We start from the raw sequence: 15,936 nt of genomic DNA, 5'->3' as shown, positions 1-15,936 counted from the left end.
ATTGTGTTCATCAATGAGTAGAAATATGTCTTGATCATGTGCAAATATTTAAAAGTACCATTTGCACATATAAAGGAACGGCATATGGTATGGTATTCAGGAAATCTAAACTGCCAATTTAAAATTCTCCTTTTTCTGTAATCTATTGCTAACACTTTTTGCTCACCTGTCAAGTAAATCTTATTTTTACTTCCTTTCTCATTTCTCAGAACACGTCAAGCAATTACTAAACAACATATTAAAACTAAAGACCTTGCATGTTATGTTGTACCATGCATTGCTAACAAACAAAAAGTCTTATCAATGCAGGATGGATCCAGTCTTTCCTCTGTGAACTTCACACTGAAGCTGCGTGGTTATGTATTGCATACAACTTCTCTGGAATAATTTGTGATTCTGATGAGCTGTGATTTCTTGATGCTCCCTTTATTTCTCATTTTAACTCATCCTTCTCTGATTATTCCATGCTTTGCTTGTCCTATTTCTTTCTATTGCCAACTTTGGATGGAAAGGAGTCAGATTCAGATCAGGAGCAAGAGGAAGAGGTAATTCTAACACTAGTAAATCATTGCTGCCTAATTATATCATTACTAACACTTCAACAAGGCCCGGAATTGATTCCAAAGCGAAAATTTGCTGTTTCCAAAGATTAGTCATTCCAGCAGTAGTATTATCTCCTGTTAATTGTCCATTGATTCCCAGCATCAGTTTTTTCTTGCCTATAATGAAGAAGTTTAAATCTGAGCTTAAAAGAAATAATGGATTTAGATTCCCATGAAAATTGTAACAATGCTTTGCATAAATTGAAGCTGCCATCACTTCACCTATTGCAACAAAAGCAGACCTTTTGTTCATCAACTTATTCAATGGTTTCCTTTCCTCTCCATCTGTTCTAAAGTAATTGACTTACTCTTGGGATGTAGTCTGAAAGGGATCAGCCACCCTTCACCATTTCAATCATTTGGCTGTCATCCAGTTGTAACCATTATAAATCTGCCTGCAAGTTACTTAACCATATCAGAACCAGGTCTAATCTGTCCTTTGCTATTATCTATTTATGCCTTTGTGGCAAATCAATGATTAGCAGCCAAGGTCTGGAAACCTTGCCAAATAATAACTACGTTGGAACTTGAAGTCTTTATGGTGCCTGTCCTTTTGCGATTGGTGATAATTGCTGAAATTTTTAAAAAAGGAACAGGAGCCTCTTCTGTTATCACTAAGATATGAAAGGTTGATCTGAAAATGGCCTTTATCTCTACTTTTATGAATTCCCCATAAACTTTCACTTCCTTGCATATCAAACATATTTCATTCAACCTTGACTACATTCACTGATCTGGTCTCTGCTGTTCTCAGGGTTAGAGAATTCCATAACTTATCCAACCCTGACAGAAAACATTACTCCTCATTTCTTTTGTAATTTGGGAGACCACATTTTGAAACTAATTTCACACAATAAAGGAACCAGCCATATGTTTTCCTGATCTGTATAATTCAGCGATTGGATTGATATGTTGAGAATCAGGCAGCTCTTTTTGTTCAGTCTTAAAGTGGTAAGTCTATTATTTTTGAGTATTTAAAGCAACAGCATATTTTTCTGCAGTATTTTTCACAAACCGAACGCTACAAGGTGATGAGCAAAGTCTGGACACTGAACAAGAGATGAGAAAGACAGATTGAGGATCAAAAGCATTGCTGAAGAGAAGGATTAATCAGAGACTTTTACAATTTATGTTAGGTGAAAAACTGAAGTTATTGAAAAAGGGGTTATAAGTGATCTAAATGCATACTGATGGCAAAATATGGCAGGAAAATTGGCAATTTCTCATAATTGAATGTGGACGGAGTTGATGCACTCTGATTTTTACGGCTGGCAAAAATAGTAAAGCAAGAACATTTGAGAGAATTTGAAGGCAAGCATGAGACTCTAATATGTTATGACCATGATTGGTGTAAGCAAGGTTGAATGTATGTGATGGCATTCCACATAAAGTTTAAAAGCAGAAACTGTGTAGCCAATAAGGAGACCATGGTAGAAATTGAGTCTTGGTCTGATAAAAGCATAGAAATGATAATGGTAGCTGAAGAAGAGAAGCAGGGATCAATAATCTTTAACTCCTGAAATATAGTGATTTTTACAGAAATCAAGTGACTAAAATACCACCAACCTGATGTTAGCCCACCCATGATTGTAAACAATGATCCAGCTGGGTGGAGTGGGTCAGCAATTAGTATAATCACAGCAACCACAATTGACATTTTCCAGGCTTCTACCTGATTCAGGAGGTTGACAGATATCACAGACAGTGTAGATTCTAAGAAGGAGAGGTTCTCATTTAGGAACCACTGCTAGATGCACAACTTCAGATCTCTTTATAAGGGAGATAAAGGAGTTTTTCTCTAGCTTTACCCTCACCCTCTTTTACAAAGCATTAACCTTTATCACATGTTATTTAACAATCATGGAAGATTGGGATCAGGTTGAAAGCAAAGCACCTGCTCCTCTGCATTCCCAACAAAGCTGTGGCAGTATGGTTTGTTGCTCCCTGGTTCCAGGAACAGTCATGTGACTGGCTGGAAGACAGTCTTCTTGGGATGCTGTACAGCCAGAAGTTATGGCCCACATTAGTACAAATAAACTAGGTAGAAAGGAGTTTGAGGGAAATAGGAGAATGGCAGACAAGCTAAATAGGACTTTGTGCCTGTCATCAGGGAAGATGTTAAAAGCAATTTCCCCCAAAAGATTGAGATCCAAGGTACTAGTGAGAATGTGAGAAAATGTAAGAAGTTACTCTAATTTTTAAAAAAGTAGCATTGGAGGAATTAATGTGACTGAAGATTGACAAATCCCATGGACCAGATGATCTGCATTCCACACTGTTAAAAGAAAAGAAATACAGCGGTGGCAAACTTATTGGTAGTCATCAGTAAAAGTTCTATTAGTTCAGAAACTGTGCCTTTAGATTTTGAGGATTCAAATGTAACTCCACTATTTAAGAAAAAACGAGAGAAAACAGGGAACTGAAGGCCTTTATTAGCCTACTGTCAATAGGAGGAAAAAATATTAAAATCTATTAGAATGTGATTGTCATAGGGGAGTTTAACCTACATATAGATTGGAAGAATCAGATGGAGAAAAATTAGTTGAGATCAGGAATGCATTGAATGCTTTTGGGATAGTTTCTTAGACCAGCGTGCTATGGCACCAACCAGAGAGCAGGCTATACTAGACCTGGTTTTGAGATGCAGTGAAAACAACTTTGGGTAGCAGTGATCATAACATGATTAAACTTTACAAGCAAGTTAAGATTGTTATTTTGAATTTAAACAAGAGCAACTATCGGGGCACAAAAGCAGAGCTCAGCAAAAGTGAGCTGATAATTTAAGTTAAGAAGTAAGTCAATAGAGATGCAGTAGCAAGTACGTAAGAGATTTTTTCAGAAAGGGCAAGATGGGTATATTCAAGCAAATAAGAAAAAAATTCAAAGGATGGCCTCATCCATGGTTAACTGAAAAAGATCAAAAATCAGATCAAACTCAAAGACATATTGTGCAAAGATAGGTTGCAGGTCAGAACATTTAAAAAGGCAAACAATATTGACAGCTTAAGAAGGTAGAGTTTGCCTATGAGAGAAAATTAGCTAAAGATAGATAGGAAAACATTCCCCAGATAATTTTTAAAAATCAGTTAAGATGTATTGATACTAAGAAAAAAGTGTACCTGAAAAGGCAGTGAATGCAGAATCTTGAAATATTTTGAAGTCAGAGATGGATTCTTGATTACCAAGGGGATGAAAGTTTATCAAGCATTTGCAATAATGTAGAGTTCAAGTTAAAATCAGATCAGATCTTACCATATGGCAGAGCAGGCTGGAAAGGCTGAGTGACATGCTCTTATTCCTTGTTCATATATGATAACCGGATGCTCAGAAAGTAATGATCTATAATGGCAGAATCAACATGAATGTACAAAAGTTGCAGTCATGTTTGACAAATCTGTTAGAATATTACTAATAGAATATATGAGAGGAGGCCAGTTGATATGGTGTTTTGGATTTTTAGAATGATATTTATAAACTTACACAGGAAGCCAGTGATCAAAATTAGAGAACATTAGATAGGGGATAATATGCTGGCACGGATTGAAGTTTGATTAGCAGAGAGAAAATAGAATGTGAGAGTAATGGGACATTCTCAGATTGGCAGGCTGCCACTAGGACGATACTGAAAGAATCAAAGCTTGGGCCCCAGTAGTTTATAATCTGTATCAATGAGTTGGATTGTGGCGACTATGTTATCTGGACTTCAGAAAAATGAGTGGAAGCTTACAGACCTCTTAAATGAATAGAGGGAATAGATTAAGGAAAGATGTTTCTTCTGGCTGGTGGAGAACACACTATGAATAAGGGCAAGTCATTTAGGATATATGAGGAGAAACTCCTTTAATCGTAGTCAATCTTTGGAATTCTATAACCCCAGTGAGCTGTGGAAACATGTATTTTAAGTCAGAAGTTTATAGATTTCTGGTTACAAATATAAGGGTTATGGGGATAAAGTCAGAAAATGGTGATGAGGCCCATGATCAGCCATGCTCTAGAATGGCAGAACAGGTTGAGGGGCTGAATGTCTTATTCTTGTTCATTTGTTTCTGTAATAGGATTTGCATGTTTAAATGACTCACCTTAGTGGGAAATGCAGAATGCTTAATTTGTACCATCTTAATGGTTTGTAGCACTGTCTGAAAATAGCAGTGCTGAATTTATCATCTCAATCCCTCTCCTGATCTCCAACATATTGTGGGAATGATTGAACGGGAAACCTGCATGTTTTGGACAGGAGTATATTTATAATTCATAAATAGGCAATTTCTGTAAATTCCCAATTTCCAATGAAATTTTGAAATACGTACAATGGGGGCACGATGACCCCAACTAGTATGTCAGTAGTAAAGCAACCTCATCGACAGTCTTTAATCAGACAGCTAGAGGTCACCCAGAAAACATAGAAGATCTTGAACACTAATGTTTTGGGATCTAGCAGAGCCTGAATGTTCACGTTAGCCTCTCAAAATTCTACCCACCCACTCGTGATGCCCACCACTTTTATATTGCCCTTCAGTTATAATTGATTTTAACCATGTTGCTTGATTCCATAGATACCCTGTTTTCCCTTCCTCGCACAGAGAACTTCAAGCTGTCAGTATGTTCATGAGGCAAGACCATGAAAATAACTTACACATCTTGTAGAAGACATGGAATATGTGGCAAAATTGCCAATCGCCAATGTGTGCTCCAATAAAACTACAGCACATTAGCACCTGAATGGACAAGACAGATTTCTTTTACTGAGATTTTTTGTTTTCTTTAGAATTTGGCCAATCACCTAAGACAGGAATCTTACTGGCATAGCTGCCAACAAATCTCTTTGATGTCACCAACACCCCATTGATGACCAGATAAGTTTCCAGTCAAGTTTGCGACTCTGCCTTTTTACTATTCTTTAAAGAATTCAAACTTCATTACCATAAAAGAGTAGAATTTTGACAATGGTTCCCAATCTCCTTTATGGAAACTTGAGGGAAATTAAACATTTGATCATTTACTCTGTCTCTGCCAAACCTCTGCTGAATTCTTCTCGAAAATTCCCAAGTGCATGAATTTTGGAGAAATCTCAGTTCAAAGTAGGATGCAAGTAACCATATTCTCCAACTGGTCCTTTTTTTATTTAATCTGTTCCATTTTTTAAAATTTGTGAGGGAATATTATTTCTGATTATCAAAATAGTTAAGTAAAATATTACTTCCTCCTCATATCTCTCTTATTAATCTCTGATAGACCATCCTACTGAGGCAATGTTACTCCAAGCGGAGGTTGATGAGGATGCTAGTGATTAATACCCTTTGTGAAATGAAGTCTTAGAAAATTTTGATCTTATGCAATGTGAAACTAGGGATATAAGCAAATTTAGAATTAAAGAAAATGGTCCTTTCAGAAGATATCAAAGCAAATTAACAGATGAACAATGTAAAGTATCCCAAGATAGATTCTCCATGGGCTGTTTTAAGATAAATAAGAATGTTCATTGGTGGACAGAGTAACAGAGGTGGAGAGGAGGAGGGAAAGGCAAATATTGTATTCACACTTCTCAATTAATTTCCAGTATCCCATTATATTCTCAATCTCATTTGTTATCTATTGAAGTAGCTATAAAATTAGGAGACTACAGAAAGCACTATTAAAATCTGAGATAATTCGAAATGGTACATTTCCTGGCCTTGTATTAATTTTTGCACATTACTTTATTGATAACTATTGATTTACTGTCATTGATTACTTGCTCTTTAAACATGTTATGAAAAAGATACATGTGTTTATGTTCTGTTGTTGCTATTACATTGTTACCTTTCATTTCACACATAGACTGAGATGTAACATCTGTACATTAAAAGATTAAAGTATATTGAAAAACAGTGATATTAACAATATTCTGACCTTGGTTCACTGAACATAGCCATGACACAATAGATAAAAGTGTGAAAACATTCCAGGATGACACTCTCCCAACATTTTTGTGTGTTGCCTCTGAGAAACTATTTGACCTTCATTTAATATTTTCAGAAGTAGTGTGGCTGAAATAAGAAACTGGGAAATGTGAGGGGGATTGCGTGCATGAATTCATATTCTGTCACTGTTTCCAATAAGTTATTCTAGCCATCCATTGAACCTTCTAACTATCTGTAATTAATGATGTATTTTATGTACTCATTTTCTACTTTTATTATTTTACAGGTGACTGGAAAAGAAGATAAATGTAAGGATACTTTCTATTGTAAAATTAGTATTAAGATCAACGTTAGAATACAAAATCTTCAAAGTAATTTAACAACCTGTTACTAATGCTTAAAACAGTAATTCTGTTCATAACATTAGTTTTAAAACTTAGTATTGTACTCTGCTTATTTACAGAATTAATAACAAAATAATCAGTGTATCATCTAAGCATCCACTTTCCTTTGACATCCCTTAGAGTCCTGCTTTGTCTGTTGCGCTGTTATGAAATTCATTCTTTTGTTCATGTTTCTCTTGTTAACTTTCATGCTCTTTGATGAGCAGGAGACATGTCTCTTCCATGTCTCCACTTGACATTTGGTTCCATTGTATTTAAGTGTTCCAATATCAGGATGGCAGCTCCTGTGGTGAAGTACAGTTTTAGTTTTCCATATTTAAACTGAACACAAAATGAAACAACACTCACCTAAGTCTTTTGAAATAACTTATCTCGGGACATTAGTTTCAAAACATAAAGAATGCTGAATAAAATAGTGTGGGAATCCAGGCAAACTCAGTATTTAATGTCCCTTCCAGAAGATAGCAAAGTGAATCAATAGGTTAACTATATAAAGTATTCCAATTTTGATGGCAGCACAAGTGCTGGAGTATTTTTAATGCTATTTTTACAAAAGCTGTTGCCTTCAATTATTTGCCTTCAAAATAGAAGGCTGTTCTGTTAAATGTATAATACCAGCAATAAGTTCCACTTGTACATGGAGAACCAAATATAGACAAAAGTGGTTCCATGATGTGCTGAGGTTGTCAAGTCTTGAACCTGTTTTGGTTGCACAGAAATCAGGCAGCAATGAAGAAATAGTTGTCATATGCACGGTCACAGGCATGGGCAGTTGGTTAAAACTGTAATTGCAGTTTCTACTGCAAAAGATCTTCAATGTCAAGCTATCAATGCTAAAAGTGTACATTGGCTGCAAATTTAACTCCATCTGTGACCTGAGAAAAGTAGTCTCCTATGCCTTCACCAGTTGCTGATATTTTCCAGATCTGATTATATCTTGTGGTTTTGTGGGGACAACTAAATATATTAATGCTATCTGTGCAGGAAAATGCATTAATATAACACCTTTCAGGAAATAAAACATTCATAGGCATAATCATCGATCAAAATTAATACACAGCCACATGTGGTAATATTGTAAAGGCAGTTGACCGAAAGCATAGTCATAGAATTAAGTGTAAGGATGTGAGAAGAATGGCAAGGTTTAGGGAAAGACATCCAGAGCTTAGCCAGATCTTTCACTGCCTAGACACTATCAAGGTGGAGTAGCGAAAATTTGCAATGTGCCAGAAACTAGAATTGGTGGAATGCAGAGATCGCAAAGGGTTGGAGACACAGAGATTTGAGAGCACGGAGGGATTTGAAAACAAGGTTGAGAATTTTAAAATCTCAGCTAGCTTAAGAGATGGGGATGCAATAAAAAATCTTGCATAAGTGTAAATTTAGCACACAGTTCTATAGCATGCAGGCAATGCTCAGACATTGTGACTGAACACTCTCTCCTCTTTGAAAACAATAATCTGTTAACTGTTCTAAATTCCAGACCTCATGATGAAATGACAATGAGCCTTGTTGAGTGAGATTGGCCCAGAATTTCTGCTAGGAAGATAGTTATTGCTGAAGGTAGACTGGAGTTGTGTGTCAGGGCTATGCAGAGATTCCAACATAGCTGGCCCCACAGGAATTTCCCAGGAAGGTGAAACTTCTGACGGAAATGGCCCAACATCTGAAACCCTGTGAGAAGTTTCCCAGCTCTGTGTTAGAGTTAGAGACCTCAGAATTTTCCAATTTATGTACCTAAGTAGTTAGCCTGGAAAAGTCAGAGCAATTAAAACATGTTCTAACTCCATGCAAAGTATAAAATTAAACCCCCACCACTTTCACTGGCCACCTTACCCACCTCGGCAATTGTTTCATGATCACCCGTCACTACCCAAGACCACACTTCAGATTGGATCTATCTCAGGCCTATCTGATCTGAAACTGTTTCTCACCATACTCTCCCACCACCATCATTTCTGAACCCCAATCCACCCCACACCTACTCGAAATCCTACTACCACTAGACTACCAAATTTTGGGCCCAGGGCCTCCCTGGAAATCTACCCCTACCCCAATCCCAGGCCAATCCTGAATTTTTCTCCCTCCCCTCTATAACACAACAGGAACCTCTTCTGCTCTGCATCACCTCTCACTCCTACCCACTTCCCACATGCTCCACCCCACACTTTCTGACCCATATTAATTCACTAACACATTGAAAAGCTGTTTAAATGTCAAACAACTATACTTATCAGTAAATGTATTTTACTAGTATAATCATGGGGATATGGCTTGGTTTCCCTTGTCTGTCCTATACTATGAGGATTCCACAGTGATTGCTGCTCTAGGATAATTCAGGCTTTTAGCCAATCCCCTTAAAGTATAATTACCAGTTATAATTTGCTTAGAGGCAAAGTTGTCCTGTTGTCCGTAAGAAACCAGCTCTTATAGTAAATATTGCAGGTAACAAAAGAAGATTTGAATTTAAGTAATATTTGTTGGAAATTCTGCACATGACCCAATGAATGTCCTTTTGTATTTAATATTACTACTAGTGACCCACATCAATGTGACAGCAAGTTGGAGGAACCATACTTTATTCCAAAACATTATTAACAAAACCAAAATTTATACATTGATATTTATATATTAAATGGAAAAAGTGAACCTGTAACAATAGTGCTATAAAGCATTTAATGTAACGTGTTTAAAATTATTAATTAAATAAATGTAGGAACTTTTCAAATTAATGCATAAAATGAATATTTTTTTCTGGAAAATCTCTGAAATTACACTAAATATAATTAAATGTATTAATACAGTAAATGAAAAATGCAAATACAATTACAGTGAAGAGTAATCTTTATAAAATGGATTATGGACAAGAGTATAAAAGCTGTCAATCTTTTTTAGACAGAAGAAAGAAATGTTATTGTTCTGCCATTATATAAACTCACAAACGAAACAACTATTCAACTGTTTGTTGCCAGAGTTGAGTTTTTCTGCATTTAAAAATGACTGAGTTCTGTTACTGTTTCTGGATTTAGGTTGTCAAAGCATGACAATAAAATTGCTTAATTTCTCTGTCTTTGAATAAAACAAACACTGAAGTTCCAAGACTGTTTACAGTTCATCTTGTGAACTTTGTAAAGGTAGCATTTTATTGATTCACTATTACATTTCATGAGAGAGAATTATTTTTGTGGCCAACTGATATTCCTCCCCAGTGAATAAACAAAATTATAACTAATGAAGATATATAAGCTGCAATCACTGCTTCCCAACAAGCAAGCCTTATTGAAAGTTAATTATTTAGTTTATTAATTTTTTTTTAAAAAAACTCAATTTTAACTTCAATTAAAACTAAGAATTAAATTACATCTTTGAAGGTAGCAAATTGTGACAAGGTGCTTCATGGAGCCATAAATCAGACATTAATGAATACCAAGTCAAAAAAAAATCACCTTGAAGTCAAAAAGTTTGGGTTTTGACAGGAGGTGTAAAAGCCTTGACAATAAGAGAGTTGGGATTAAAGCAGGAATTCTAGAGCACAGACTCTATGCCTGCCAATGATTGGTCCAACAAACAGAAATGTATAAGAGGGCAAAGCTTGGGGAATACAGTTCTGTGGGGACACCATTTACAATTTCAGCTGGCATGGGATGAAAAAATGATGTTGTTTGATGAGCAATTTAATCTGAATGAAGTCAAATGTGTAGAAAATGAGTATCATAAGCAAGATGATATTTGAGACATGAGAAAAGTTTGGAGAGGCGCTGGAGCAAGATACAACTTCTGAGCTCGGACAAAGGAGTAACCTTGGGGGGAGATTTGGTTTGTTGGGGTAAAGGGCAGAAGCAACAAAGATGGTTTTAGCAGCAAGGTAGCTTATCAGTTCTTAACTTTTGTAAGTTGGGATGTAAAGTCCAAAGGAGAGCTGGTTTTGAAGATGTTTCATTGTGGAATAAAGAGGTTGGGGTTATCTCTGCTCATGAGGACAGTCGTGGAATAGTAAGCAGTTTTAGCAGAGCATAATAAGCCCTAATATCATCCAGTAGATCTGATAATGGATGACTAGATTACTTACAGTGTGGAAACAGGCCCTTCGGCCCAACAAGTTCACACCGACCCGCCGAAGCACAACCCACCCATACCCCTACATTTACCCCTTAACCTAACACTACGGGCAATTTAGCATGGTCAATTCCCTTGACCCGCACATCTTTGGACTGTGGGAGGAAACCGGAGCACTCGGAGGAAACCCACGCAGACACGGGGAGAATGTGCAAGCTCCACACAGTCAGTCGCCTGAGGCAGGAATTGAACCCGGGTCTCTGGCGCTGTGAGGCAGCAGTGCTAACCACTGTGCCACCGTGCCGCCTACAACTTCTGAGCTAGGACAAAGTTATCTGCTAAATCAAATGGAATTTGTTCTAATTTGAAGGAGTGAGTGTGAGGGCCATTTCAGGGAAACTGACCAAGCTGGAAGAAAAGTCAAGGTTTTAATGTGGGCAACATCAAAGTTGGAGGAGCAGGAAGTTGCAACAGCTGCTGAGTGTTATGAATAATGAAGGGGAGGCATTTAGGAGTTAGTAGAACTTTTTATTCAGGAGGCAGTATTTCTGTGGTAAATGAAGAATGGAAAGGAGCTGGAGAAGGATAGGAAGGTATGGGTGCTGAAAGAACTGATGTCATCTGAGATCACTGACACTGAATATGGGAGGAGCATTTATTGAACTGAGTGATTGGAAGGGTAGTAATAGGAGTAATTTGAGATGTATGTATAAACGTTTGAGGCTGAAGATATGCCCAGTGCAGTGCTGAAGGACAAAATGAGGGAGGATATTTCATTAAACTGCCAAAGTGGGGCTTGGAGACCAATAAAGAACAAAATATTCAAAGGAGAGTCAAAAGGGATTGGATAAGGCTAGGTGCTTGAGAAAGAACGTACTGTAGCAGAAAAGCAGGAGAGGAATTTAGTGTTGATTTGATGGTGAGAGCCTTACAACCACCATGCTGATTAAGTTGTGCCAGAAATGCGTAGCAAGGTGAGAATGCTTCAAGGACGAGTCTCAATGTTACTACCTGTAAGTGGGAGTTTCTATTACTGTAAGTAATCTAATTAGAAATGATCATCCATGTTTGCAATTATGATATACAGAAGCCCTACCCCAGGGTATACATTCCAAAATCTACCACAGAAGCCCAAAACTGTGGATTGGTGCGAACCCATTCATTTAAATGGGAAATTTACCTTCCCGGTAGCCCCCTGGTCCCTGGTCCTCAAATGTTCCCTGTAATATGTTCGGTCTGCAATAAACTGTGACTGAAATCGTGGAAACTGGTTCCGCGGATTCCGGGGGTCACCCTGTATTCTCCGTTCAATTGAACTAAATACTATACACATTTCATAATGAGCATTAAATTTAATTCATTAACTTTTATAATTACTTTTTGTTTAGTACTTCTTCATGAGAAACTTGAAAGGCTGCAGACTTGAAATGAGAATCAAAGCTATTCCATTCCATAATTTATCTACTTGTCTGAATATAAGCCAGTCTGTCATTTTTGAGTTGAGGTCACAGTTGCTGCACTGACAAGTTCAGGAGAGTTCCAATCAGTCAGTATTGACTAATGCAGTGAAACAGGAGAGAATAGTCAAAGACCAAGACAATGGTAGCAGTAACTGGCAGGGTCACTTAAACTAGCAGAGGGCAAGCACAAATTGAATTTTACCTGAACTGAACAGGGATAGAAGAAAGCAGAAATTTGCAAAAACCTTAAACGAGAAAAAAAAGACAGTTAGCACTTAAATTGATATGTTCACAATAGTATTTTAACTATCATGCATTGGCTTCTTGCTGAAACTTTGGTGGAAACTGGACACCTCTTCCATGAACAAGATGTATTTGATCCAGTTATCGGGCATGCATCAAGTGCTTGCCTGCTTCAGACATAAATAGCTAACTGTTCAAACCTGTGGTCCAAATTGGGTTCAGAATTGCACAGACTACTTTCGTATACAATGGGTGGTGGTCTGCCATGCATGTTGGGTCCACTTGAACTAGGTACTGAGCCATTCCTTTGGGACTACACAATTACATTGCTAGCTGTCCTGTCCACCTAAGGATCAGATCCCACCTGCCAACAGACCTAATTGGCCGTGAAGAAGCCAAATGTTTTTCGGCCTTTCAAACGCAAGGCGCCCATCAGAGTGCCTCTTGCCTCTGCCAGTTAGCTTGAATTGAGGTCCAAACCAGAAGTTGTTTGGATCTCCTGAATATTGGTTTGTGAGAAAGCTCTGTAAACATCACTGACTTTGAAATTGAAGTTGACTTTTCTCAGAGCATCTAGACATTTGGAAAACATGTGGGGCTAATTTTCACTTTGATGAAAGCCGGAAGCTGATGATAGCAGACAGAGATTATGAATACCTGACTGATGTTCTGTTGACCTTTTTATTAACAGTAGAAGTTGATAGAATCCATACAGTGCAGAAAAAGACCACTTGGCCCATCGAGTCACACTGACACTCGTATAGCGTAGCACCTAGTTCCCCACCCTATCCCTGAAACATCACATTTACCATGTCTAATCCACATAGCCTGTACGTCCCTGAACACTACGGGCAATTTAGCATGGCCAATCCACCTAAGGTGCACACCTTTGGACTAGGAGGGGTAACTGGAGAATCCACAGGAAACCCGCAGACACAGGGAGAATGTGCAAACTCCACATAGACAGTCACCCAAGGCTAGAATTGAATCTGTGTCCCTGATGCTATGAAACATCAGTGCTAACGACTGTGCCACCCATATAAGCCATCTACCCATCTCTGAGAATGAATACAATGCAACCTCATGGCTCGTGGCTATGACTGCATACACAGTGGATCTTTTGAAAGAAGATCCCTTGCACATTTGTTTTTTATCTTCCGCTCTGAAGTGTTAAAATACTATGAAATAGATGACAGGGTAGATAGGAACAGGTGTATCATATCTATAAATGTAGAGTAATCATTGAAAACTCTATTGGGAAAATAATTAAGACTCTCAAATGGAAAGATGATAACATGCTATTTTTACTAATATATAGATAGAAAAAGACTATTCCACCAACATGCATATTCCACTTTAATTAATTCAGTTAATGTCAAATATGGGCAAGATCAGCACTTATTTCCCATTCTGAGTAAGATATGGTGAGCCGCCACCATCAATCACTATAGTCCATGTAGTGAAGACACCCCTACAGTGCTGTTAGGAAGTTCCAATATCTTGATCCAATAATGATAAAGATATTCTGATTGTTTACCATAAAGATTATATTTTCATACTAACTTATTTCAATAGTAAAAGTATATAAATAGCATATTTTGAAATGAAATTCTTTCTTTGTCCACTAGCATTAACTTTAGTGCATATCAGGGCAGCTGTGTATAAATTGAGCCAGGTTAGATGTAAAGATGTTACTATATTGTAACTTTGTCACTATGTGGCTCATTCATTTTGAGCATAGGTAACATTATCAACCAATATAAAATTACAATTCCACAAAATAATGCTCGACAAAATACAATATACACAAAATAAAATTTAGAAATCATATTTGAACTTTTAAATCATTCAAGGCAAACATATGTCCCTTAAGAGTGGAGACTACTTTATGCACAACATTTAGCAAGTGTTAGTAAATATGCATATTCATGAATTGTCTGTCCTGCTTTTAAATATCTGGCATCAACGATCACTGTACTTCACCACAATGTCACTTAACATTTTTAAAAGTTGCCTTTGTTATTTAATGCTTACATAAGGCTGCATGCCTGGTGCTGTTGGAGCTTTAGTTTTGCATGGAAATAACTTGGCTTAAGCGTTCTGTGTGTTTGTGTGAGTGTTTCAAAATTTTCATTTTGCAATATTCACCATTTTCTTTCTGAATTCACCAACTTGTTACACTTTTTGATCTTTGAGTAGATCCTCTTTGGTTTGTCCATTTTTATTAATTTAGTTGTTGATTAGCAAAAGTGTTTTTTTTCTTGTTTAGTTGTCAGAACAACTAGGATGTTCCAAGGAAAGGATCTTACTTAAGTTAAATAGCTTTTTCTTTACTATGTGCATTTAGGTTTGAGATTCTTCTTGTTGAAATGCCGGTTTGCAGCTGGTTCAGATAAGATGATATTCATTGCAGTTTTTCAGTTCTAGTTCCTTAAAAAAAAAGCTTTTACTTTAAATAAAGTGGGCAACAAATGTTGTTCTGACAGTTTGCTAGTACTGGCTTTCTTTAAGAGGAAATCAGCTTTCTGTGGTTTCTGATCTTTTCCTTTAGACATGAATCTGTTACATCCAAACAATCTTGAGATGCCTATCTCTGTGTAAATCCGCTGCTCCTATTTATTTCAGTTTGTTGATTTGTTGGTGTCCTGATTTGATTCAATTTGTTATTGTTTTGGTGTTGTTCGTGGTGTGGATGTGGTCTGGTGAAAATAAAGCAAGTTATTTCCTGCCTATTTCTTTCCAGTTTTGAGTTGGCTTTGCTTTGGCGGTTGTACCCACCCTCTGACCTTGTGGATCCCTGTCTACCATCAAAAAAAAATCCATTTTTATTTTGACCTATCACTTCAGGATCTGTATTGTGTCATCCCAATTACATTTTCCAATCTCTGTTTTTTTTTTGAATCCCATTTTAAAAAAAAAACGGAATCATTTCTGTCCAAAATGAAGATGGAGAGGAGGAGACCGAATCTGCTGAGATTTCTTCTGTCATAAAATCCCATCTTGTCCATGATGCTCCTGTACTAGCAAGTCCAGACTTGCTTTCGGATGTGTCTGACATGAAACAAGATCTAATCAAAGTGACTAAAATTTTAAAGACAGACTCAACAGCAGGAAGTAAAGGAAGCCCCATTGAGGTGAAAGAGTTTGTAAAAGCAGCTGAAGAAGAATCAGGTGAGCCGTTTGAAATTGTAGAGCAAGTAAAGGAAGACTTGGAAAAAGTGAGCAAGATTTTAAGTGGAACAGACACAGGTGAAGAAGCTATACATGATGT

The 15,936-nt window shown here is 37.1% G+C and overlaps 1 protein-coding gene across 1 annotated transcript in view; it reads left to right on the top strand.

Annotated features, from left to right (window-relative positions):
- Positions 1-15,936, top strand: part of ank2b (ankyrin 2b, neuronal) — a 399,789-nt gene that overhangs the window by 328,109 nt on the left and 55,744 nt on the right. The window contains exons 37-38 of the mRNA XM_060826565.1: positions 513-545; positions 6,789-6,810. Coding sequence (XP_060682548.1) covers positions 513-545; positions 6,789-6,810 — 55 coding nt within the window. The remainder of the gene's footprint in view (positions 1-512; positions 546-6,788; positions 6,811-15,936) is intronic.

Source organism: Hemiscyllium ocellatum, chromosome 1, assembly GCF_020745735.1.
Source record: "Hemiscyllium ocellatum isolate sHemOce1 chromosome 1, sHemOce1.pat.X.cur, whole genome shotgun sequence".
Taxonomy (NCBI): Eukaryota; Metazoa; Chordata; class Chondrichthyes; order Orectolobiformes; family Hemiscylliidae; genus Hemiscyllium; species Hemiscyllium ocellatum.
The sequence above is the reverse complement of the archived record's forward strand: the minus strand, read 5'-3'. Positions and strand labels throughout refer to the sequence as shown.